Source organism: Rhineura floridana, chromosome 2, assembly GCF_030035675.1.
Source record: "Rhineura floridana isolate rRhiFlo1 chromosome 2, rRhiFlo1.hap2, whole genome shotgun sequence".
Lineage (NCBI taxonomy): Eukaryota > Metazoa > Chordata > Lepidosauria > Squamata > Rhineuridae > Rhineura > Rhineura floridana.
In genome coordinates, this window is record NC_084481.1 from 204,083,066 (window position 1) to 204,109,816 (window position 26,751).

The following is a 26,751-nucleotide window of genomic DNA, read 5'->3' on the forward strand; positions in this document are numbered from 1 at the left end:
AATCTCATTTCAAATCCCTTTACCCCACTCCCTATTCATTTTGGCCTTGAAATTGCAATCCTCTTTAAGTAATCTCAAAACTAATTGGTGCCAGGACTCCAGTCTCTTGCCATTTCCACCCTTCTCCTTCTCCTCCCCCCCTCCCTCCTTTCTAACATTGTTTAAGTGCCCAGAAGAACAGGGTGCCAGAGCAGAATGGTCCTGTAAGGCTCCTCTGCCCTGGGGGTGTAATTTTGTTTTCTTAAAAAGGTCCCACCATAACCTTTTTGGCCGAATATTTAAGTTTTGCAGCCTAAGCACCAAGATTTTGCAGGGGCACACTTCACTGTCAACTAAGGCCTTAGAGGCAGGGGGAGAGAAATTTGGGCTATTTGCATGCACAGCATACAAAGCCAGAGGACTGTGTTTTCTGCCTGTACAAACTATTTACAAGAATGGTGCAAGGCATTAGTTTTATTAACAGGGTCAGATGTTTTGTACGTTTGCTTTTAAACTTCTTCAGCTTCTCAAGAGGCAGAAACTGCAACCACGTCCAGCAAACCTTTGCAATCTGAATGCAGCTTAGAAAATGAACTGGATATTTTAAAAAGAATGGAGAAATAAAACATTTTCAGTTTATTCATTTGGGGTTGTGGATTTTTAAGAACTCACACAGCAAAGCCTGCTTTCAGATTTTGATATTTTACATTCCAACAGGGCCAGGGCCGCAGCACCATACCCCCCCGCCCCATATAGGTGGTGCGGGGCTAATAAGCCTGCCTGCACGCCCCATCTACCTCTTGTGTCGTGTGAATGACATGCATGCCTAGCACACATGCCAGCCATCAACCAAGATAGTGGTGGGGATATCAGCTGCTTAGGGAAGCCCCTGCCACCATCTTGGGTGATGGCAAGCATGCATGCACAGAGAACATGGCATTCACACTGTTGGGAAAACTAGGTGGGGCAGGTGGGCAGGCTTACTTAAGCCAGCACTGTCTGTATGGAGGAGTGCCTGGGAGCTCCTTCTCCACAATCTGTGTCAGAAGCCATAGCACAGCACTGGAGGAGGCTGCGCACATCGCAGCAGATAGGAGGGCTGCAGCCTGGGCAGGTAAGAGGGTGGTGGTGGCAGCAGCAGCGGCAGCCCAACAGTCAAGGCAAGGGGGTTGGGTAGGGAGTGTGGGTGCCCGGGGACGGGGGATGGCAAGGGGGAATGTGCTTGTGTGTGAGAGAGACAGAATGAGACCCTCTGTGTATCTACAGTATGTGTGCGCGTTTGCGCACGGGTGTGTATGGGAGATGTGGGGTGGCGAGCAAAGAAAAACTTTTTCGGCTACTGATGGGGTAGGGGGGTTCATTTGATGGTGGGCATGCTGGCACCATTTTATGCTATTGTCTCTTTTTCCTGCTCTTTCAGATGTGGCAGCCATTTTTTGTTATGCCACACACTCCATGAGCAGTCATTTTGTGACTCGCTCAAAAATACAAATGTCCTCACTGTCCCCAAAAGGATACTGGTCCCTGCTTTAAAGCCTATCTATCCTGGAACCACGTTATTTAAGATTTCTTGCCTACCAGCCTCTCCATACACAGAGATCATCAGAAAAAGATCTGCTCTGGATATCTTCCCTTCAGCAGGTAACTGGACTGGCTGGGACTAAAATTAGGGCTTCCTGAGTAACAGTGCCCTCTTTTTAGAACTCTCCCCCTAAGGAAGTTCCTTTTTTTGCCTTCTGAAAACTGACTAAAATTTACATTCTCATTTTTAGGAGCCATCTGAGAGGAGACAGTGGTAGATGGCTGCTTTTAACTGGTTTTCTTTTTTTAAGAACAGATTTGCAATTTACTCTCTGCTTCTGTATACTTTTTGGGTTTCAAACAAAACTTTTACATAGTAAGTATTTGATACATATTATTGTTTTAAATGTGTCTCTTTCATACAGTTGTGAAAGCCCACTTGTGCAGTGTGATAAGATGGGAACAAAAATAAAGAAAATAATTCATAGCTGTCTTTTTCATAGAACTAGCATTTTGGAAAAAACAGAAATGTTTGTTTCTTTGATATACACACCAGTTACCGTAGAGATGATCTCAGGGGTTGTTCTAAGAATATCAGTCCCACAGCAACACTTCAAATAAGGAAAAATGACATGGATAAAATCCACTATCTTTATTGAAGCCATCAAAACATTTTCTGACTGGTGCCCTTGATTTAAAAAGGAGGATAAGTGTTCTAAAGCAGAAGGTGGAAATTATACCCACTTTTTATAACCAATAGCAGAGACTAAATTAGCACCTCACTCTGTAGGCTTTGAAGTATTTTGCTTGTATAGAAAATTATTACAAGCACAAGCTGCAAATATAAGTGGTCCAAATGAATTCCCAGATGGTGGTCCTTTAAACTATTAACTTACTAGTAAGCAGCTTTTCATTTCTTGACACTATAAAAAGGAAGCCTTAGCAAGCACAATATTGCTTTTTCCTCTATGCAACAGATATTATTCATGAAACATTTCAAAAGCACAGGATACCTACAGAAGTAAACAAACCCCAGTTAAGCATTATTTAGACAAGAGGTTTGCTTCCTATAAAATAGGTTTGCTTGCAATCATATCATTTTTGTGTAGAACAGAGGATAGTAACTTGAAAGGTGGGGCCCAAATTTGGCCCTTGGGTCTCTCCCCAGACCATGCCCCTCACTAATTCTGCTACACTCCATTGAATGTTTTTGCCTGGCTGGAATGTGTCTTTGAACTACTACTACTACTACCACCACCACCACCACCACCACAACCCAGCCCTTCCTCTCAAAGGAGCCCAGGGCAGCAAATAAACAATAAAATAAAAACTTCTTAAGAACAATTCCAATACAGACTGGGAAAGACTGGGAAAGATCTCAAATTTAAAAGTTTGTTGGAAGAGGAAGGTCTTCAGTAGGCACCGAAAAGACAACAGACATGTCACCTGTCTAATATTTAAAGGGAGGGAATTCTAAAGGGTAGGTGCCACATTGCTAAAGGCTCGACTCCTATGTTTTGTGGAATGGACCTCCTGATGAGATTATATCTGCAGGAGGCCCTCATCTGCAGAGTGATCGATGTGGTATGTAAGGGATGAAACCATCTTTCAGGTATCCTGGTCCCAAGCTGTATAGGGCTTTATACACCAAAACCAGAACCTAGAGCTTAGCCCAGTGGCTAATTGGCAGCCAATGTAATTCTTTCAAGCAGAGTGGCAACATGTGGGCAATATCCTGCCCCAGTGAGCAGTCGAACTGCCACATTTTGCAACAGCTGCAGCTTCCGGACCTACCTCAATGGCAGCCCACATACAGTGCATTGCAGTAATCCACTACAGGCTACCAAGTGCATGGATGGCAGTGGTCAGGCTATCCCAGTCCAGAAACAGCCATATCCATCTTACCAGCTGAACTATTATATTGTCTCTTGCTTGCCTGGATGGAGAGTTAACAGTGAGAGAGGTGGAAGTGCGTTTGTGTGTGAGCATGCCCACCGTTGGCACACGGCCCCTGGAAGACTGCACCTGAGGAATGTGGCCCTTGGTCTGAAAAAGATTCCCAGCCCCTGGTGTAGAAGAGCTAAGTGTGTGCACGCACGCACACACTTCCAAAACAGAACTGATATCCATATAGGAAAATAATTTTTTGAGAAGCAGCTTTACACTCAGTACACAGATGCAGCTAGCTGCTCAAGGAAGCATTCAGAAGTTTTTTAAATACTTGTTCTGAAGGATAGGTTCATTCGCCAAGGCCAGAATTTGAAAAAAGCATAAAAATGAAATGAAGACTTTTCATTCCAAGCGTAGCTCAAAGAAGATGAAGAAAAAAGAAGTGTAGCCCTGCTAGATCAGTCCAGCATGCTGTTTCCAAAGTAGCCAGCCAGATGGCCCTGGGAAGCCCACAAGCAGCATATGAAGGCAAGACACACACACCCCACTGTTACTTCCCAACCAACGATACTCAAGAGGTATAATGTCCTTGAACTTGGCAGACCTGTCTTCTGGAAATTTGCAGTTAAAGCTGTCTAAGCTAGTGGCTATCACAGAATCTTGTGGCAAGGTATTCCGTAAGTTAATTATGCATTTTCAGAGGAAGTGTCTTTCCTTAATCTGCTACCAACCAGTTTCAACAGATGACCCAGAGTTCCAGCATTATGAGAGGGTGAGAAGCATCTCTCTATCCATACCATGCCTAATCTTATAAACCTCCATTATCCAGAGTGTGACTCTGTTGATTCTCCTTGATCTCTCAGCAGCTTTTGATACCATCGACCATGGTATCCTTCTGGGAAGACTGGCTGAGTTGGGAGTAGGAGGGACTGCATGGCGGTGGTTCTGCTCCTACTTGGCGGGTCGGCTCCAGAAGGTGCTGCTTGGGGAATATTGCTCAGCACCCTGGACTCTCCAGTATGGGGTTCCAAAGGGATCAGTTCTGTCCCCCATGCTGTTCAACATCTACATGAAACCGTTGGGTGTGGTCATCCGGAGCTTTGGAGTGTGTTGCCATCAGTATGCTGATGACACGCAGCTCTATTTCTCCTTTTCATCTTCTTCAGGTGAGGCTGTCAATGTGCTGAACTGGTGCCTGGCTGCTACAATGGACTGGATGAGGGCTAATAAACTGAGGCTCAATCCAGACAAGACTGAGATGCTGCTAGTGAGTGGTTCTTCTGACCGGATGGTGGATGTTCAGCCTCTCCTGGATGGAGTCACACTCCCCCTGAAGGAGCAGGTTCGTAGCTTGGGGGTTCTCCTAGAACCATCTCTGTCACTTTGAGGCTCAGGTAGCCTCGGTGGCACAGTGCCTTCTACCAACTTCGGTTGGTGGCCCAGCTATGCCCCTATCTGGACAGGGATAACCTGGCTTCAGTTGTCCATGCTCTGGTAACCAAGTTAGATTACTGCAATGCGCTCTATGTGGGGCTGCCTTTGAAGATGGTTTGGAAGCTGCAGCTTGTGCAAAATGCAGTGGCTAGATTGGTAACAGGGACCAGATGGTTCGAACATATAAAACCAATTCTGGCCCACTTGCATTGGCTGCCTGTATGTTTCTGAGCTCGATTCAAGGTGCTGGTTTTAACCTATAAAGCCTTGCACGGCTTGGGACCACAATATCTGATGGACCGCCTCTCCCGACATGAACCCACCCGTACGCTATGCTCAACATCCAAGGCCTTCCTCCAGGTGCCTACTCGGAGGGAAGCTGGGAGTCTGGCAACAAGGGAGAAGGCCTTCTCAGTGGTGGCCCCCAAATTATGGAATGATCTCCATGACGAGGTGCACCTGGCACCAACACTGTTATCTTTTTGGCGCCAGGTCAAGACTTTCCTCTTCTCCCAGGCATTTTAGCATGTGTTTTTAAATTGTTTTTTAGATTTTTTAAATTGTTTTTTGTGTTTTAAAATTTGTACATTTGTTTTTAATGTTTTTAATTGCTGTAAACCGCCCAGAGAGCTTCTATGGGGTGGTATATAAATGTAATAAATAAATAAATCATGTCTTCCACCCCTGGTTGCTGTTTTTCTGCACAAAAATAATGTCTGCCACCCCTGGTTGCTGTTTTTCTGCACAAAAAAAGCTCCAGTTGAAGGGAACAAGCTCTGGCCTCCTGATCATTTTGGTTTTTGCAAAAGGAAAGTACTGCTAGATTCAACACAGAAGGCTGAAGAGCTATGATACTGATATGAGAAAAGATTAATAAAGTGCATTGCACCCAAACTGTTACATTTTGGCACTCACTTTGATGGTTTATATTTTGATTTGTGTGGAATGATGTAAAATGCTATTTTATAAAAGGAACACTGTTTTGAAAGATTTTCTGTTTCCTTTTTAAGTACAAGCAGACTTTTGTTTTTTACAACCCAAAGTACTTGTTCTGAGAGAAGAAAATTCATGTTGAGACACCAGAAAGATGCAAAGAGAACTTAGCTAGTGAGTCAATAGTTTGCTTTAGCTCCGCAAACATTTTTATAGAAAGGGTGTACATTCTGGGGAATACATTACAAACCAATGCAAATAGGTATATTTCCCAGACGAAAATTAAAAAAAAAAACCTGTTATGTTGACTTCAGCAGTGACACAACTGTTATGGAATATTCAATCATATAACTCTGGCTTATTTACAATGTAAGTTAAGGAAGAGGACAACATGGATGGACTTTTATTTGTTCAATTTCTAACTGCCACCCTCTTTTTGATTAGGTTCAGAACAGGTAGCAACTCTCCCATCTTCCACTTCTCTCACACAATGGATGGCATTCTCTGCTCTGACAAATCTAAAGGTTTCTACCCTTTTATTGTTATTTTTCCTACCAAAATGATTTTGGTTCCAAGAGCTTTTCCTTGCTGCTGCTGTTACTTTTAGTATGTCTCCCTCACCCATTCACATTGCTATTTTGATGTTTCTTTGTTTTGTATTTGATTTTACAGCTGTACCAAGTGCTCTAAGCAACTTACAAAAGCAGAAAAGCAACCAACAAATGCAATTAAACTACAAACTAAATGCAGCAGAATCCAGGAGACACTTGAAATAGTAAGCATCATAGTGCATGTTATGGAAAAGCTGGGAAGGGGAAGGCTGTAGCTCAGTGGTAGAGCATATGCTTTGCATGCTTTAGGTACCAGGTTCAATCCCTGGTATCTCCAGACAGGGTTGGGAAAGGCTTTCTGAACACTGCCCATCAGACCAGGAGTGGAGAACCTCAGGCTTAGGACCAAATGCAGTTCTCTAGACCTCTCCATCTGGTCCTCAGAGATGTCCCCAGGTTGCATCTCCCCTCACTGACCTTCCAGCCCACTTGCCTGGCTGGAAAGTGTCCTTGAGTTCTAATAATGCTTCTTGCTTGGATGGAGAGATGTGGAGTATGTACGTGTAGAAACCTCTGAATCAGTGTGGCTGGAACACAGCCTATTGAACAAAAGGTTAGAAGAGGTAATGGGCTCTCTGACACTGGACAGCCATCTGTCGGGAACGCTTTGATTTGGATTCCTGCATTGCGCAGGGGGTTGGACTTGATGGCCTTTTAGACCCCTTCCAACTCTACTATTCTATGATTCACTAACTTGCTGCTTCTAGGCCCACACACCACTGATAGGCATCCCCACAAAAGGTTGTCCAGTAGGGAATATGGCCCTCCATCTGAAAAAGGTCCCTCAACCCTCGAGCCGATTTTGAGGGGGTGTAGGGAGCTGGAAGAAACAGAAGAGGAAATTCTGTTGTGTGCGTAGATCTGCAATGTTAGATACAGCCCAGTGTACAGCAGCTTCCTATGTTCTGATAAACCTGGCTCATCCAAGATGTCACAGAGCACTGCAGCAGAATGCAAAGCACGCTGGCTAAATGTTCAGCAGAATGAGCTCTGAAATATTCTGTGTCAAACTTCAGTATTGGTTTCTCTGTAAGGTTTGAAAGACACAAGCAGTGGGTCAATTTGCCTCCACGGGATCCTGCCAGCAGAGCTGTTTAAACCTTGTAATTCCTTCCGTTAATCCAGCCCCCTAGAGGCATCTTAATATTGGGAGAATTAAAGTCATTCCATGTGTAGTTTATTAATTTTAGTCACTGAGCTATAGAGCCAAAGGTGTCAGTCTTCTAGAGCCTTGGGGGATGCAGTGGAATGCTGCCACTCAACTTTTCTTTGAAGATAGCATCTGCACACCTGAAACCAAGTTTCACTTTGCAACTTATAAAATGCTGACTTATAAAACGCTCCTCCTCCTCTGGAGATTCTAATTATTTCTGAAACTAGTTATACAAGTTTCCAGCACAAGGCAATCTGGACATACTGAAAGTGTCTTAGATATGATACAGATATATAAATAAGCAAACCCATTATTTAGGAACTGACAGCCAGCATTTGGTGAAATGATTTCAACATCAAATCACATCTTACAGGTTGCCAGTAGCATCTTTGCACAACAGCACAAGCATTAGCACTTTCTGTAAACAAGAAACGAAGTGCTTTAATAGTCAGGAGGTAATCTACTGTCTCAAGGTATTAACTAGAATTGTGTAAAATACCAAGGACTGGCTACGTTTTCCAAATGAGGAAAGGAAAAGTATGTCAATTTTATTTTTAACATATTTTCCAATTTACCACTTTTTACCCCAGCAAGGGAAATTCAGGATAGGGATGTTTCAAAACAAATAAATGGTGACTTCTTGGATACAGGCGTTAAGAGACCTATAGCATCTTGCCTGAGGTTATAAAGGAGTGGGCTGAACAAACCAGCCTGTTTATTAAGTAAGGACAGAGAGGAGAGAAGGGATGTGTGAGGGGCAAGGTTGATTCAGAAGAGTAAAAGGATCCCCCCCTGCTCCCCATGTCGGACCCAGGCTACCTCAGTAGAAGAGATGGGAAGCAAGACTCTTTCCATTGGACATGCTGCAAGAAGAGACACCTGAGCTGTTTCTATACCAGCTAGTCATTCTAAGAACGATGATTTAAGAACTGGCACCTGAGTTTTCTTTCTTTCCTCTTCCCTCCCAGTCTCTTTTTCCTTGTGTGTCGTGGTTTTTCGTTTGTTTTAAGATTGTAAGCCTGTGGACAGGGACTGTCTTGTTTTAACTGATGGTATGTAAACTGTTCTGGGAGCTTTTTTCACTGATGAGTGGGGTACAAACGCACTAAATAAATCTTAAAACAAATCTTTAAAACTAATACATTTATAGTGGCATAAACCTCTGTGAACTATACTCCATTTCCTTAGAAATATGAAGTAGCCTCTTACGTTGGTAGGTAAAAAAAGTGTTAAAAAAACCTGCAAAAGATAGATCTAGGTTTCCTACTCACAATGCTATGCAAAGCACAAAAGGAATACAAGATGTAATCAGAGTGGGTGTGACCGACTCCCAACAGCCACTGGTGATAATACTATCTTTCTTACTTGCTAATTTACCACCTAGAATGGAAAAGTTAGCTTCTGTACTGAGAAAGCCACTCCCACAGCTTGTTGAGCAGAGAATTCATTAAGAAAGTTGACACTAACTCAGCCCTTCCAAACCCATCCAAAGTGGTTGAACCAGTTACTGAGAGAGTGAGGAAACACTAATGAACCTAGGCCTGAATTGAACCCAATTCTAATGGTTCAATTCCCTGGATAATTCAGATAAGGAGCTGCCTTGATATGAAATCAGACCATTGGTCAATCTACCCAGTAACAGTAAATCTGACTGGCAAAGAATCTTCCAAGTTGAGAAAGGGTCATTGTTTAGGGGTAGAACAAATGTATTGAATGCAAACAGTCCTAGGTTAAATCCCTGTCATCTCCAGGTAGGGGTAGGAAGGTCAGCCAATGGTCAGATTCAGTATAAGGCAGCTTCCTCTGTTTGTAAAATCCTTTTACATTGTGGATGACAGGGATTGAACCTAGAAACTTACACATACAAAAAGCATAAGCTCTTGTTTCTAACCCTCAGCTCCACTTGGAGCCACTCAAACTGCTGGTTTAAAGAATGTAACAGCCCTGGTGGATAGGACCAAAGATCTAGTGAGTCCAACATCCTGTTTCTCACAGTGGCTGATCAGATGCCTGTGGAAAGCCCATAAGCAACACAAAAGCACAACAGACCTCTCCCGTTATCACTCTGCAGGGATTGGTTGATTTAGACTCTCATCCCACTTTTTTCTTGAAAACTTTGTTCAGGGACAATATCAGCCAAACCCCTAAAGGAGATGGCACGTGAAACAACTACAAAGCTTCACCAGAAGATTCACAGGAAGTTTACATGGGAGAAGTTCATAGACTCAAAAACACATAAAACCCAATCCTGTGTGGGCTTTAAAAAGGTCAAAGCACTGCCTCAAATTGTGCCTGGAAACTTTTAGACATCAATCAGTGAAATTCCTTCAGCATTTGTCTGAAGAAAGGTTTAGACTGCTCTGAGATGCAAAGCATCTGAGTTTTTTGCGATTGTTCTGCACTGTAGTGGTAATTTGTGTTATAATTTAAATTGCTGATTCTTTTAGTCGCATTTTATGAATTCTAATGATATGATGTTTTTATTTAGTATACTGGAAATCACTTTGGTCCCTGTGTGATGAAAAGTGTTTATTTAATGGGCTTATATCCAAACATATACATACATCAATAAGCAATGTATTATTACCAGTTAAAAGCCAGGCAGCCGTTTTCTGCACCTGGTGATGTTTCTGAGCAGTCTTCAAGGACAGCCCCAAGAAGAGTCCACTGCATTAAAAAAAACTGAAAAGTTGCCAAGGCACGTATGGCAGAGCTTACCAAGCCCTAAAATGGAATGCTTTTTGCATACCTTAGAGCCCTCCTCTATTGAGAATTCACACATGAAATATTAAAGGGGCAGGCAGCAAATGCATCCAGTGGCACTTCTCCCAATGGCTTAGTTTAGTTAAAAGCATTTGTAAGCTGCTTGCTATTTCAGAAAAATCTCTAAGCAATGTACAAGGCAAACATCATAATGAAAGCAAAAATACAACCAAAAAACCAATACAACAGCATAACAGCATATAAAAACAAATAAAACTCAAGCAATTCCAACACATCAAACAGGGTCAGATTTTATGGGTCAAGGAAAGCCTGGGCAAAAGGTTTAAGCCTTTACAAGACATCTGAACCAACTGAGGGCTGTTGCTTCACATGTGGCAGAGGGAAGGGCATCCCAGATCCCAGAATACAGGGGCAATGGCAGAAAAGGCCCATTTTTTGGTCACTGCACCCTGATGTTCTGTAGAGTGCAGTGCCATAAATACAATTTCCCCAGATGATCTAAATGATCCTACATATCTATACAGGGGCAGGTGGTCTTTCATGTAACCTGGCCCGACTTGCTAGGGCACATTGGGAAACATTGGGTTGTATCCAGCTGATTGGTTCCATCAGTGCAAGGATTTCTGCTTGCACAACGAAACTTTACCCGCCTCTCCTTGCCCTCCCCAAATCTGTTCTGGAGGGTTGGGGAATTTAGGGGGATAAGGCTCCTCTCTTTGGCCTGGCTTCGGTAACCAAAGTTAAGCTTCTAACAGAGTATGAGAATTTTAGTAAACATTTTATTTTGCTTCAAGTTTTTGCCTAGACAATTTATGCTTTGTTTTAGATTGTAATCCAACCCAGGCATTTGGGAGCGGCGGGGGGGGGGGGGCACTTGTACTTACTCATTATATTGGTATCCTGTCCTTCCTACAAGTTGCGCAAGGTAGCCTCTGTAAATGGAAGGGAGAGGTGATTTTTCACCAGTTCTCCCCCACACCTTTCCCCTCATCCTCCCCTGCAAAAAAATTTGCTCCAGGAGGCTGCGACACCTTCCAGAACAGCATGGGGGTGAAATGGACTGCCTTCAAGTCGATCCTAGGGATTTCATGGTAAGTGGTATTTAGAGGGGGTTTACCATTGCCTCCCTCTGAGGCTTGTCCTCCCCAGATGACTAGGGCCTGCTCAGCTTGCCATAGCGGCACAAGCCAGCCCCTTCCTTGTCTGCAACTGCCAGCTGGGGGGCAACTGGGCTCCTTGGGACTATGCAGCTTGCCCACGGCTGCACAGGTGGCAAGGCATGTAACCCCTGAGCCACTCACTGTGGGGTGATCTTTAGCTGGGCCTTGACACCCAGGAGACACGAGCAGGGATTTGAACTCACAGACTCTGGACTCCCAGCCAGGCTCTCCTCCCCACTGTGTTATACCAGCTGTAGCATGGGGGTAGGAAGGAAGAAATCAGCAAAAATCACCTCCCCATTTATGGAGGGCTCTGCTATATATGGCTTCCATTCATGCAAGGGCACCACTGAGTACAACCCAGCATTTGAGTGGGATCACGTGGTCCCATTACCTGTATAACAGCTACAATTGCAGCATTGGAGGGACTACTACAAATCTTTCCAAGGCAATTTACAAGTAACAAAATTGTATTAATAAAATTGTATTAACAATATGTTATTGACATCCACTGGGATCCTTCCCACAAGGCATATGAGATCTTCCCATCTCACCAGGGGCCTTAGACAGTGTGGTCAACTGGTTACAAAACAACACTGTTATGTCAATAAAGGCCACCAAATCCGTCAGGCAGCAGCTTCAAGCAAGATTATCTGTACAGAATTGGTATGGACTAAATGGGACTCACTCATGAACCATCTTAAATTCCTTTGCACCCAGTTCTAAGAAGCCAATGCAAACCTGCCCTCACTGAACAAAGCAGCTTCCAAACAGTTGCTTAAGTAGCACTTAGGGTAGAGCTACGCACGCCAGAGATTGGATATCGCTACTGCAGCATAAGACCTGGCTTGTACTGTTGTGGCTCTATAACGTCAGGCTACAAAACACTTTGCCAGAAGTTTTGCCCAGAGCAAATTGGTCACTACTTCAAGGGGAATATATGAAGCGCTGCAAAAAATAAAAGGAACTATTATGGAATTGTTGGGGGATACTTGGGAGGATAAGGCAGATGATTAACAGTGCAATACTATATATGAAGGAGGTGTGAAAATTGGAGGAAGAAATATCAATAATTTAAGATATGCAGACGATACCATACTACTAGCAGAAACCAGTAATGATTTGAAACAAATGCTGATGAAAGTTAAAGAGGGAAGCACAAAAGCAGGACTACAGCTGAACGTCAAGACTAAAGTAATGACAACAGAAGATTTATGTAACTTTAAAGCTGACAACAAGGACATTGAACTTGTCAAGGATTATCAATACCTTGGCACAGTCATTAACCAAAAATGGAGACAATAGTCAAGAAATCAGAAGAAGGCTAGGACTGGCGAGGGCAGCTATGAGAGAACTAGAAAAGGTCCTCAAATGTAAAGATGTATCACTGAACACTAAGGTCAGGATCATTCAGACCATGGTATTCCCGATCTCTATGTATGGATGTGAAAGTTGGATAGTGAAACAAGCGGATAGGAGAAAAATCAACTCATTTGAAATGTGGTGTTGGAGGATAGTTCTGTGCATACCATGGACCGCGAAAAAGACAAATAATTGGGTGTCAGAACAAATTAAACCAGAACTGTCACTAGAAGCTAAAATGATGAAACTGAGGTTATCATACTTTGGACACATCATGAGAAGACATGATTTGCTAGAAAAGACAATAATGCTGGGAAAAACAGAAGGGAGTAGAAAAAGAGAAAGGCCAAACAAGAGATGGATTGATTCCATAAAGGAAGCCACAGATCTGAACTTACAAAGTCTGAACAGGGTGGTTCACAACAGATGCTATTGGAGGTTGCTGGACTTGAAGGCACTTAACAACAACATCTATACATGCCAATGTAAGGGCAATCTTATGCATCTCCATCACACTGCAGGACAGAGGAGAGAAGGGAAGCAGAGGTGTTCCACTGTGTCTCCTGAGAAACCACAAGACCACACCTTGGCTTGGGCTCACCTCAACCATCACTTAGCAGCAGCCATTCCCTCAGGCTACCAAAACTGTTTCCATCCTAGCTGGTCATTATAAGAACTGCATCTTTAAGAACTGGAGCCCAAGCTTGTTTTTCCTCCTCCCTCCCCATCCCTTTTTCCTGCCATGCCATGTCTTTTAGACTGCAAGCCTGAGGGCAGGGACCTCCTATTGAACTTTGAAAGCTGTTCTGGAAGTCTTCAGCGATAAAATTCTTTAAAATACTACTGCAGCAACTACTACTACTGTCTGCTCAGATATAAACCCTATTAAGTTCAATGGAAGTGAGTATAGGATTACAGCCTTAACCTTCAGTATTTAGTTAGCACCAGTTTCTCATGGTGCTGCTCTTCACCACTTTGTATCATTGCTCCGTGAATCTCACATCCATATCACCTTTTAACGTCAGACACCCTCCCAATACAGAGCTCCCAGTACTGTTGGGTTTTAGGTTTTGTTTTGTTTTTTAAATAAAAACAGGTAGAATGCCTTTTTTATATTCTTTAATCAAGAGGGCAAAAAAAAGTCCACTGTAGCTGCTATGTAGGGTTATCCATTACCAAGGCAACAGTGTATATCTTAGTACTAATGGCCTGTCCTTTTGCCAGGCAACATCCTTGTGATGCAACTGCACCTGTCTCAGCTATGCGTTGCTATGGAGACTTTCTAGTCACTATGGTTACCATCACGCTAATCGCCTAGCAAGGGCAGACATACAGCCGTCTGCCGCGAAAGCCCAGCTGTTCCTCCCCATCTCTGCCTGAAGATTGATTGTCTTGGCCATGTGACGGAACGCGCGAATTAACACAGATGCACGAGAACTTCATTAATGCTACCAGAATGAAATTACTTTGTATGTTGCTGCTTCTAAAAAAAAAGAGGAAGTGATATAACTTGGGTTGGAGAGGGGGGACGGGAGAGAGAACTGCACACACACACACACACACACAAATCCCATACTAAATAAACACCAGAATTGCTCATCAGCCCCTAGTACTGGTAACAGACATATCTGCAAAGGCAACAGAGGTTTTATTATTTCCAAACTGCCCCATGTTGCACAGTGATTTGATCCCCAATTTTTACAAACAAATCACTGGTTTCCTGGGTGGTTATTATGAAAAGCAGCAGATTTAAGACCCCATAATCATCTCATATATTTCCCCCTGAGTAGAACAAAGAACAAACACTGTACAAATACTTTTTTTCTTCAATGACACTTCAAAGTCACCAGTCCTAGTTCACCTGGTGAACAGGAAAGCACTATGGCAACTGGGCATAACCACACACAAACACCCTCGCTTCACAGAGCAGGTAACCACAACAGCAGGGGGGGGAACGGGGCGGGAAGCTTTCTGTTACCTAGAAGCAAAAGTTTACATGGGGCTTGATAGCTGCATGACAAAGTGGTCTCCCCATTACTGAGCTAAGAGGAGAAAAAGCACAAGCAACCTGCTTTCAAAGAAGTACACAGGCAAAGAGGAAAACCTGGACTGGTTTCTTCCATTTTAAAATTTCAGCTGCGGCCATGGATATGAGCAGCTGAGGGTTTTGTTCCCTCCCGAAACATCCACAGAAGCACTGGAAACTTATACCGATGACTTGCAAATGAGCACATGGGTTCCTTCAAAACTGGTAAGAAATACTGCGCCTCTAACAAAGGATTTACACACTGATAGTTTAGGGATCTACCATGCTTTTCACAAGTGCTGTACTCCTTTATGGCAGGGAGTGGCCAGAAGGCAAACTGTGCTCTAAATTTTGCCCACTAGTCAGACTGGACCACCGTCCAATTTCCAAAGAGCCACCAACGGCCAGCAGGGTGCTGCCATTCTCACAAAGAACACTAGAATAAGTGGGCTTTAGTTTAAACTAGCCAGACACTGTTAATCAAGATTACACCTTAAGTGTTAAAAGATCCCAGGTATGCACTCCTGCTTTGTAAATTTAGCACAAGTTGATCGACCACAGGAACTCTAGTTTTTTAAAAAAGTAGATTATGCAATACTGAAAGTAGCCCTCCCCTGATTTATAGACCTTGCCTGATCCAATATTCAAAAGAGACAACAACAAACCCCAATTGCCCATATAAAAGCATGTTTAAATTTTCTTACCTTTGATATGCCTGAGGAGATGCTGGAGGTGTGCTGAACACATGTGAATATGGGTGATAGGGGGTCTTTTTCAAAGCCTGGATAAGATTTTGTCTATATTCTGGGTCTATACACCATAAAGACCCCTTCCCAATACTCTGCAAAGGAAGATACAAAAAAAACCAACAACAAACATTTTAAATAACATAAGGGTATTTCAAACATTTATCAAAGACGTTAGAATATTCCTTCCTACTCATGAACAGCAGATTTAATTTCTATGCCATAAATGTGAGTATGGCTGTATTTCAGCTTTAATGTTTAGAAGGAATCAGGGAAGTCTGATATCGTATATAAACTGTGAAAATAGCTGCTACTATGCTTTTTCAGCATTTTTCTGGACCCCCCCCCCCGGAAACACACACTGAAAGATCGTAATTATTCTTCATAACCAGGTTGGAAGACACATAAGCCTCACAGACAAGAAACCAAAACTGTTATTCTCTTTTTCCTGTTGAAAAAGAAAATTGGAGGAGGGTGGGTATAAGACCGCCGAGCAAGTAGTTTTAAAAATAAAGTGGTCCCAATCTTTCAGCATGAAAGCATTAGCATCACTCCACAACAAAAAAAGTTAACCCATCAATTCCACACACTTGTCCGAGTCACATGAACAATGTAATAATTAAAATAGATCTCGGGGTGGGTGGGTGGGGGAAATATTTCAAGCATAAAGTTTTTGTTTAAGAGATGCAGTATTTTAGTTTCTAGACAGAGAGAATCATCATCAAATCTGACTTGTCTGCAATGGGTAAGCCTTTAACAATATTTACTGATCATTTTCAGGTTCAGAAGAATTCTGAATTCCCTTGCACTGGTAATTATGTGTGATATTCAACAAACTTGTTCCACCAGCACATTGACTTTTGGCTATACAATGGAATATCCTCTTCCTCTCCTCTCCCCATGTGCCCCCTAAATCTGTTGGGAGGCGTTCCCCTACCCCCCTGGAGCAGACTGGGGAGGGCATGGGGCACTCACAGAGAGAGGGAAGTTCTGCTGTGCAAGTGAGATAATTATGATTTTTCTGCCTGTTGTAGCAACTGTAATGCGCTGTGATGGGTGCTGTAGCATTTTAATTGTATGTTTATTGCTTCTTTTATTTCTTATATATTGTATTTTATTGTGTTACAATTTCAGCTCCATATAAGAAATAAAAGCAGCAGTAAAAATACAATTAAAAGTCAATGTGAATATTTAATGCAATGGATGCGTCTTCAACCACACATCCACAGACTCTCCATGGACCACCTGAATGAAGCCCATGCAGCACAGTTTGGGAACCCCTGTCATCGATGACTCCATTGCATTTATGCCATGGCAGTCACCCAAGCACTCCACTATGGATGCCTGGTTCAGGGCATTGCTATTAAATCCATGCTAGGGCTGCCTAATTCTAAATGCTGCCCTGGACTCCTACTGGGAGGAAGGGTGGGATATAAATCTAATAAATAAATAAATACTTCACAAACCACTCTTTACTACAACATGAATGCAAGTAGAATAACCTAAAATGCTTGGCCATATACCCAATAGCCATGTGAAGCAGTAACGAGCAAATCTTAACAATTCTTCCTAAAGTTCATGAGTAACTGCTGCTATGGCCATCCTGCTTTCATGATGTCTTACAGAAAATACAGCTGCGGGAAATTCCAGAAAGCATTGGTGGGAAAAGAAGGGGAGACCAGTGTGATTTGGTGAGGAGGGGCACATAGAACAGGGAGCTGTGTAAACCACAATAACCTGATTTGCGTACACCTCCATCAACCTCTCTACAAAATATTTGGCCTAAGCAAGCAACAGTAACACAGAAATATGGCCGGCAACCGTGGCAGGTTGTGCTTTGTTGAGGGGGTTGATTTTGTTTTTCTTTAAAGAATTTATATCCCATTCTTCAGTCAAAAAAGGCTCCCAGACTGGCTTACTAAGTACTAAAAAAAAGAACCGTCTCTGCCCCCAGGCTTACAGCCTAAAAAGGCACAACATAAAACGAAAACAAATTGGAAGGGAGGAGGAAATACACAAACTCAGATTCAAGTTTTTCGTTACAAGTTATTCTGGTGACCAATTGAGATGGAAAAGTTTAGGGCGAGGAGGCACAATGATGTTGCTGGTCTCTCACAATCACTGATGGAGTGACCCTGCATCTCTTCTCTTCCCTTGTCTGCTGCTGCCTGATGTAATGACCGCTGCCAGGCAACAGTTGATGTAGGGAGGAACCTGACTTCTTAGCAGACCAGATGGTAGTACAATGGTCCAGAGCTTGGAAAAGTTACTTTTTTTTTTTTTTTTCAATAATTTTTATTCAGATTTTCATAAAACATACAAGACGAAATCATAAAACATTCAAAGACAAAAAACAAAATCAAAAATAGTTAAACAAAAAAAAAAAAGAAAAAAAAAACAAAAATAAAAAATAAAGAGTAAAATATTGACTTCCCATTTGTCAAAGATCAAATCAGTTATAAGTCTATAATATATAACAATCCTGTCTCTTAAGTCATATTATAAAATCACTTTCCTCCAGTAGTTATCTTACTTAATCATCAAATCTCATAAACATTACTTTATTCTTTCCACAAAAAGTCAAAGAGAGGTTTCAATTCTTTAAGAAATATATCTATCAATTTTTTTTTCCAGATAAGCATATCGATTAATCCATCTCATTACTAATTATGATAATCTTATTGTCATAACCATAGTCAAAATAAACATTTCAATTAATCCATCACATCAGAATCTGTTAGGTTCAGTAATTTCAGTAGCCATTGTTCTATTATCCCTATTAGTTCCATTTTCCATCTTCCATCTTCAGTAGTCTTGTTAAGTCCAGTAATTTCAGTATCCAATCTTCCATTATCAGTATTCCATAATAATCTTGCTGTCAAAGCCATAGTCATATAGTAAGAGTCTGATGGGAATTACCTCTATCCCAAATATTTTCTTGCCATCCATTCTGAATAGGTTGCTGAAATACTGCTGTAAAATCATATCTCTGTTCTTTTTTTCAAAATACACTGGGTCATCTCTTGAAAGTTTTTCCATTGTCACATGGCTGCAGTTAATTCCATAGATTTTCTCTATATTGGGCTCCATCACATCATTCCAGTCCAGAAGATTATCCATGCCATTGATAACTTTATCTCTAGAATCTTCATTAATTTCTTCAGAGATAACATTGAGTTCCAAACAATAGATTTTATTTCTAAAGTCCATAGACTCCAAATCTTGTTCCTGTTCCACGTTTGTTCCAATCTCCGGGATCTCCTCTCTCACAGGGACCCCTGTTCCAGTCTCCAGGGTCTCCTCTCTCACAGGGACCCCTGTTCCAGTCTCCAGGGTCTCCTCTCTCACAAGGACCCCTATGTCTTTAATCTCCTGTGTCTCCAAACAATAGATTTTATTTCTAAAGTCCATAGACTCCAAATCTTTTTCCTGTTCCACGTTTGTTCCAATCTCCGGGGTCTCCTCTCTCACAGGGACCCCTTCCAGGGTCACCTCTCTCACAGGGACCCCTATATCTTTAATCTCCTGCGTCATTTTACTCAATTCAATTTTCAGCTCCTTACAACCCTGTCGCAGGTTTTGTTTCGTTATCTCAATCTCATCCATTATTTTCTGAAACATAGTTATTTCCAGATTCTCAGCCACTTTCTTAATTGCCATTTTAAAAGAAAAATATAGGAAAACCACTTCTTATTTCAGCAACAATTGGGTTAATACTCCAAACTTGGTGACATCACAGTATAAACAGAGCAGACAGCCTTATCTCTCCATGCTTAAGTAAACAAAATGCAGTTCCCAGGATCGAAACAATTAATGGCGGTCGTCAGGAAACAGATTCGTCAAAATAAAATAGACCAAAAAGAGAGTAGTCTCAGACAATATAATATTCTTCAAAATAAAAATCTGGAATAGAAATCCCTCTTCTGTGTATATCTTTAGAATGCAAATCCAGGACAGCTTTTTGCAACAAAAACAGAGATAAGCTATTAATTAGTGAGTAGCAGAGAGAAGTTATGGCTCCCCAGTGAGATGTCAAAAACCGATCAATCTGGCAAATCTCTTTTAAACAGCAACAATTTAAGTCAAGTAAAAGAAAAATATAGAAAGAAGGGTGCTTGCCTGTTAGTGCGTTCTCTCTTAGAAGATAAGATGAACGTTCGCTTTATCAGATAGAGCTTGTTGTTGAAAATCCGTCCCACCTTCGTCGGCTGGACCTCGTCCCATAAATTAATGAGATCTGGTCGTCCCAACAAAAATAGGCTTTGAGGTTAATCTCTTCGTTTCTCCCTACCCGGGAGAAGTTTAATCAGTCAAAAAAAAAAAAAAATCTGACTGATATATCTGAATAAGCTTCTTTTGAGGCAGGAGCCCGTCTCAAAAGCAGGCACAGGCTAAGTCACCCTTCCCGGAAGTCGGAAAAGTTACTTTTTTGAACTACAACTCCCATCAGCCCAATCCAGTGGCCATGCTGGCTGAGGCTGATGGGAGTTGTAGTTTTAAAAAAGTAATTTTTCCAAGCTCTGCAATGGTCTTCCAAACCTACTGCCAAATTTATTTGGCAAAATTTATAAGCACCCTTTAAAAAAATTGCAGAAAATAACACAACCCAGCAGACAGTATAAAAACAAACAACTAAAACCAGGTACTCTGCTTGCTGGAAATGCCCAGGCAAATAAAAAATGTAAAAACTTTGCCTGCCATCAAAACAGCTTCAGTGTTGATGCTAAGCGAGCTTCTCTGGGGACAAAATTCCAAATACGAGGCATCACAGCTAAGAGAGACCTCTCGCCTGCCATTGCTTTCCTTACTCCCAATGATGGAGAAGGGCTTCAGATAATGACCATAAGATTTGAGCAATTCCATGTAAGAGGAGGAGACAGTATGGAATGGTATGGTGGAGCTGCACTGCTCCCTCCTGTGTCGCTTCTGCATATGGGGGATGAGAAGGGGAGAGGCAAGGTGTAAAGGCACTGCTAGGAGTGCCAGATTGGAGCTGCTAGCACACTAGTATTGTACAAACCTCATGGCCACCTCACCTTCCCTGTCCCAATATGCAGCAGTGATGCAACTGGAGGGAGGTCAGGTGAGCAGTGCAGCCCTGCCAGATAGTTTGCTACTGGGAATAGCACAGCCAAGTACCAACTCATTTAGGGTTATATAGGTATTAATTAGCACTCCAAATTGTTTCTTGGAATAGATCGGAGTAGCTGCTGATGTACAGATGAGATTTGTTCCCTAAAGCCAGCTGCAGCTAGTAACCTAGCAGTCCTATTTTGTACCTGTCTGAAAATTCTTCAAAGGCAGCCCCATGTTTAATGCTTTACAATAGTCCAATGTAGAGGTTATAAGTGCATGGATAACTGGGCCAGGTTATCTCTGTCTGGGAGAGCCTTACCTGGTTGTAGGTGTCATGTGCCATCAGTACCATATAGTCCTCCACTCAGAGAAACCAGATAATACCAATAGAACCACCATTTTGTCTGGATTAAGCTTCAGTTTATTAATAGTCCCATAGTCCATCCCCGAGACCAGGCACTGGTCCAGCATTTCCAGTGTCTGACCTGAATCCGATTCAAAGGAGAAATGCAGATGTGTGTCAACAGCACATTGATGGCACCTCACTCCAAATCTCTGAATGACCTCATTCAGTGGTTTCACGTAGAAATGAGGAGAGAAAATGAAACCCTGTAGGACCTGCAGCACAAATGCCATGGGGCTAAGCTGCAGTCTCCAAGCACCTGTTGTTTATTATTAAAAATTATATCCTACCTTTCCTCCCATACAAGCCCAGGGCAACAAACAGCAAAATACTTTTTTTCTTTAAAAAGATACACTTTTAAAAACATATAAAAATATTTTTTAAATGTTTGACCCTGGTAGGGGCAGAACTACTGCAGTGCTGCCAAGTCCCAAGCCAGATGGTATCAACCAGGTGTGGGGAACCTTTGGCCTTCCAGATGTTGCTGAACTACAACTCCCATCACCCCTAGCAAGCATGGCCAATGGCCAGGGGATGGCCAAAGGTTCCTCAGACCTGATGCAGAGTGCCACTGAGAAGCCCAGGAGAATTAACAGGGTTGCACTCCTCCTGGCCTCCTAACAGAGGTAATCTATCAGGGCAACCAAGGCCATTCTTGTGGTACAACTAATTCAGATAATCATTTCATCCAAGAGTGACCAAAATTGTGCAATGGCCATGTAGCTAAGCACACTGCCTAAGAAGGGGGCATTAGTAACCAGCAAACAGCTGTTCCACTCCTTGAGGTCCAGGAAAGTTTTATTTAGGAGTGGTTTTGAGCAATTAGTGCTGTACTGAATTTGATACTGTCCTTGGTCAGAAGTATATAGCTAAACTACATGAGTATATGTGTGTGTGTATGTGGGAGGGTAGAGGCCAGAAAAACTTGGCAAGCAGATAGTCAAAGGCGAATTTCATTTTTTTAAAATTTAACAAGTGTATATACTGCTTACTCAACAGAATGGTCTATTAAGTGGTTTACAATGAAAAATCTAAAATATACTATTTTACAAAACTGATAAAGCCAAATATTAACTCAACATGTTTTAATACAAAAAGGTGGACAGCTTACACTAAAAATGGGAAAGCAAACTTTTAATCATTCTTTTTAAAAGCCAGATCTCAAAAGTTTCTTGTAAATGAACAATAAGGTTTGAATGATAAAGAGATCCAAGGATCCAAAAGAAGATGCTCAAGTAAGCTCAATTCTATGAATGCTTTACAATGGTAGGGAAAACTCTTGTTTTAAAGGGAAGTTAACAAGAATATAAATTAGTTTACAGCCTTTCTTGGTCCCTGCACCAAGTAGCCAACATGGGGAAAGATCCTAATCACTTTCAACAGAGTAAGTTAAGAGGGGCTCACTAATAAGTGGGAGAAAAATGTGCAGCAATCACAAAAGCTGGTCACATTTCAGAACTTCCAATAAAAAGGAAGTCTGCTTGATGTTACAGCCTCTTTCAGTTAAGCGATGTCAGAGGACTAAGAAAAAAGTTCCAGGCTAGTACCCTTATCATTGCAGCAGCAGAATGATCATATCAAATTAATGGAATTTAGACCAATCACTTAGTGATTACATTTCTAACTTCCCCTAACCCACCAAGCCAAAAGTCAACAGCATATCTAATACAAAGCTGGGGAGGGGGGCAGACCTTTGATTACATTTGTCTGCAAGGTAACAAGTTGCCACTATGGAGTGGAATAACAAGTTCCTGATCCCTTTTGCAACTGAATATTTCAAACTCCTTGAGTTTGAGCACATCTCCTCAAGCCTTGCTGGGGCCATTTATCCATTTGCTTTACTTCAGTTCAATGATTAATGAAAGAAAATGGGTGTTACGTAGATTTTTCAGCTCCAAACTCCCAAATAGAAATACTACTGGTCCATCTCTCTGTACAAACTTAGGGCACAATCCAACTCATCTTTCCACCAGGCTGAGGTCAGTTGGATGCCGCAGATCCACAGCTGCACTGGCAAGCTTCCAGCTGTGCCAGTCTCTGCTGGCTGGAGCCCTCCAGTGGGCAGAGGGCTTGCAGAAGCCAGTGGGAGCCCTGAAAACAGGGCGTTCTGGGAGAGGAGCCGCGAGGGGGACTTACGCAAGATCCTCCTTGCGTTCAGAGCCCTCCTCTGGGCCTCAACCCCCCCTGGAAACTCCCAACCAAAATTATTTCCCTTTGTGGCTTACACCCCAGGAGGCCTCTTCATCAGAGCCAGCGCTTCCCAGCCAGCTCACATACGCAGCTCCCAATGGAGCCAGCATTCAGCTGGGGGTGGGGGTGGCTCCCGAGTGGGAGGAGGATCCCAGAGCTTTCCACCGGCTCTCCAGCATTTGGATGCTCTGTTAGTTGTCTGGAGCCATTTCTTACTCATCTCAAACAAGTAGCTATTTAATGGGAAGTTGCAGGTCATTGATCTGTGTAGCTTAGCCATGTTTACTCAGACTGACAACAGGTCCCCAAGGTCACAGGCAGGCAGAGGTGCCTGTCCAAGCTCTGTACAAGAGATTTACCATGCAGAGACCACAGAAACTGAACCTGGGCCTTCCACATCCAAGATTGCTTTGCCACTGGGCTTAGTCTCAGAAACTGTCATACTTTTTGTGTGTGTTAATACACACCATCTAACTGAATTGAAACCTGAAATCCAGTGTGGTGCAGGTGGTAAGAGTGTAGGATAAGGCCGGGAGAAACCAAAATTTAAATCCAACTCACTCATGAAACTCTCTTGGGAACCTTGAGCCAATTACTATGTCTTGGAGTAGTCTACCTCACAGGGTTGATGTGACAATATTGGTCTGGGGCACACCTTGTACACTTGTTTAGAAGAAAGATGGAATATGGTAGAAAAGAAATATATCAGTTGTTATCAAGCTCCATTTTTAGTTCACAGATATAATCCTTTCAAGAATATTAAATATTTTTTGCTATGTGCTCCTTTTGGGAGAAAAGGCAGGATATAAATGTAGTAATAAATAATGTGCATTTTTAGTCACTCTCCCGATCAAAGTACAAGTTACAGAAATGTAAGAGCCTTTTCAATTAAAAAAATCACATGCTTAATTTGTACAGCACGTTACATAAATTATATCCCCCCAGATACATGGAGATGAACATAGCTACAGGATTACAGATAGGTGCTTGAATTATGAACTTGCATGAAGACCTAGAGCAACTTCAAAATAATTCGGGTTTATCCAAGGATGTTTTGAGGCAGGAAAAAAATCCACTAATCAGTTCTTGTCTCTATTCTTTTGGGTCCTTAACTGAGGGATAACAGAGATTCATGTGAAAATTTCAGTCCTCCTGTACAATCAGGGAACTGACATGAACTGCCAAGGGTTTCTGTATACAGTGCCTCTGTACAAGGTCTCCCTGCCCACTTTAACCCTGCACAGCATTCTTCTGCATGAGCAGAGTGCATCTACTGGAATTTACCACCAAGTAAAACATATTTAGCATTAGGGTGACAGGCTATACCATTTAGTATGCGCTTCCTAACAACGGATTGTATCCAATGCTAGTCCTACTCATGGTAGACCCACGGAAATTAAAAGACCTGACTAACTTGGGTTCATTAATTTCAATGAGTCTTCTCTGAGAAGGGCTAGCTAGCACTGGACACAACCCAGTTTGTATGGCAATGGCAAAATAATTTTGATGCGATCCTCAGTGCCCGAAAAGATACTTATGAAAGCTAAGCTCCAAGAAACAGGATGCATAAACATAAGGTCACATAAGTTTCCTCTGGCTCTTTGCAGAGAGCTGCCAAGTTATCTTGGTATTACAGTTCTACACTATCCCTTTGCTTCTTGAAATTTAGATCTGGCAACCTCAACAGCTTGGCACTTTACCTACATTTCTCTCGTCAGTTTGCATATGCTTCAGAGAAATAATACTACAAATGTGAAATGCCCAGATGGTGAATTTCAGACAGAATTTTTTTATTTTATTTTTTTGCTACAATAATACATCCTTTCCCCTGCTTCACGCCTAAAAAAAGTTTTTGCTGAATCTTCCCTTGTGGCCTCAAAAGCTGCTTCACATAAGATTTTATTATGCCAATTTGTAATTTTAAAACCATTTGCCCACAGCTTTCTTTTCTTTTCTTTTGAGAGAGTAGGATCCAATTTTAGCCCCAACCTTCTACAAGGGCTGAAACTGCTTTTTTTAAAAAACAAACATTAAAAAGTATTTTTATCCTATCATTGTTACGAGTGATATTCAAGAAGACTAATAAGATCCAATAAAAACAATATATAATAAATACTAAAAAGATTTGGGGGGAGCCAACTTAAAGAAATAAATCAACAGCAGCAAAGCCCCTTTAGCAGAAAAACAGGCTGTCAGATCATCCTCCATAGCACTCTACTGCCTGATTCTCATAAGAAGGTAAGACAAACTTCCTGGCTGTCTTACTCCCATGTTGCACTGGGCTAAGTCAAGGTTTGGCTTAGTATATCATTCAAACCTGGGCTCATGGTTAAGCTCTTTCCTCACTAGCCACAGGCCATAGCCAAGGTTTATCTTGGCTCAGCAGTGAAAAATACTGGAGAGGTGCAAAGTGACTGTAAGCTCCTCTCCAGGAACCTACATGTTTGCACACTCTTAGTAAGTCATAGTTTAGCTTACCATGTTGTGTGAATCAGGCCACTCTAGCACAATGTTATCTTTCTGCTTCACTCTCTCTCTTTTTCACTCCCTCTCTCCACACACCCATCTTTCTACATTACCTTTATTTTTCTCCTCCTCTTAAAAAAAACAGAAGAGCACTGGAGAGATGAAAGAAAATGATTGTAGCTCAGGTGCAGTTCAACTTAGGTTGGCCCATGTCCCAGTTTGGCATCCCAGCCCACCAGCTGAAGAACATCTTAAAGTTTTAAATCACTGAAATGTTAATGTATGAAGCAAGCCTTAAGTCCAATAATAACAACTCTTTCAGTATTAATGTAGCAGGGGAGAAGAGTTCTCCATGTCAAAAACCTATGCAACTGGACTGAGGCAATAAAGTCATGTCAGATTGACTGTACGCAGGGATTTCCACCTGTTCCAGAATCTGGTTTTTTAATACCACATCCAATCCCTAAAATACGTCAAATAAGAAGAGTGCCTGAGCGTGCTCAAAGCACCCATTTCTTATTTATTTATTAAATTTGTTATTTTTTTTAACACAAATAGCAACTCAAACCTATTTACAATTATTAAAAGTTAAAAGTAAAAGATTTCTTCACAATCATGTAACTACAACTTGTGCCTACACACAGAATGATGAAGAATGGCCTTTCTGGGGAGACATTATGGCTCCTTTCATTCTAGCATGTCTTTGTTGGGAACATAGCAGGGGGAGGAAGGGAGGGAGCTGGTTTGGATGTCACTCTACGCTTTAGTTGGTTTTAAACCATGGCTTAAATCATGTGTCATGCAAATACAGTTCATGGTTGGTTCATTTCAAACCACCTGCAGTAAGTCAGAAATAAGTCAATGTTTGTTCTTGGGGTTATTTCTGACTTACTGCTGATGGTTTGTTTGTTTCAAACAAACCACAATTTGGATTTGCATGACCCAAGAAACCATTCTATGGCTTGCATGTGCTGTTGGTGTAGGGGAGGCACATTCACAAGCAATAGTTTAAAGCAAACTATGGTTGGCTCCTGTGAGGACAGGATACTAGACTAGATGGGCCTTTGATCTGATCCA

At 42.0% G+C, this 26,751-nt stretch overlaps 1 protein-coding gene across 10 annotated transcripts in view; it reads right to left on the minus strand.

The window, feature by feature from the left end:
* The window catches only part of FOXN3 (forkhead box N3), a 398,156-nt gene that overhangs the window by 132,750 nt on the left and 238,655 nt on the right, over positions 1-26,751 (minus strand). For all 10 annotated transcript variants that reach the window (XM_061611930.1, XM_061611929.1, XM_061611934.1 and 7 more), the window contains one exon: positions 15,498-15,634. In XM_061611930.1, coding sequence (XP_061467914.1) covers positions 15,498-15,634 — 137 coding nt within the window. The remainder of the gene's footprint in view (positions 1-15,497; positions 15,635-26,751) is intronic.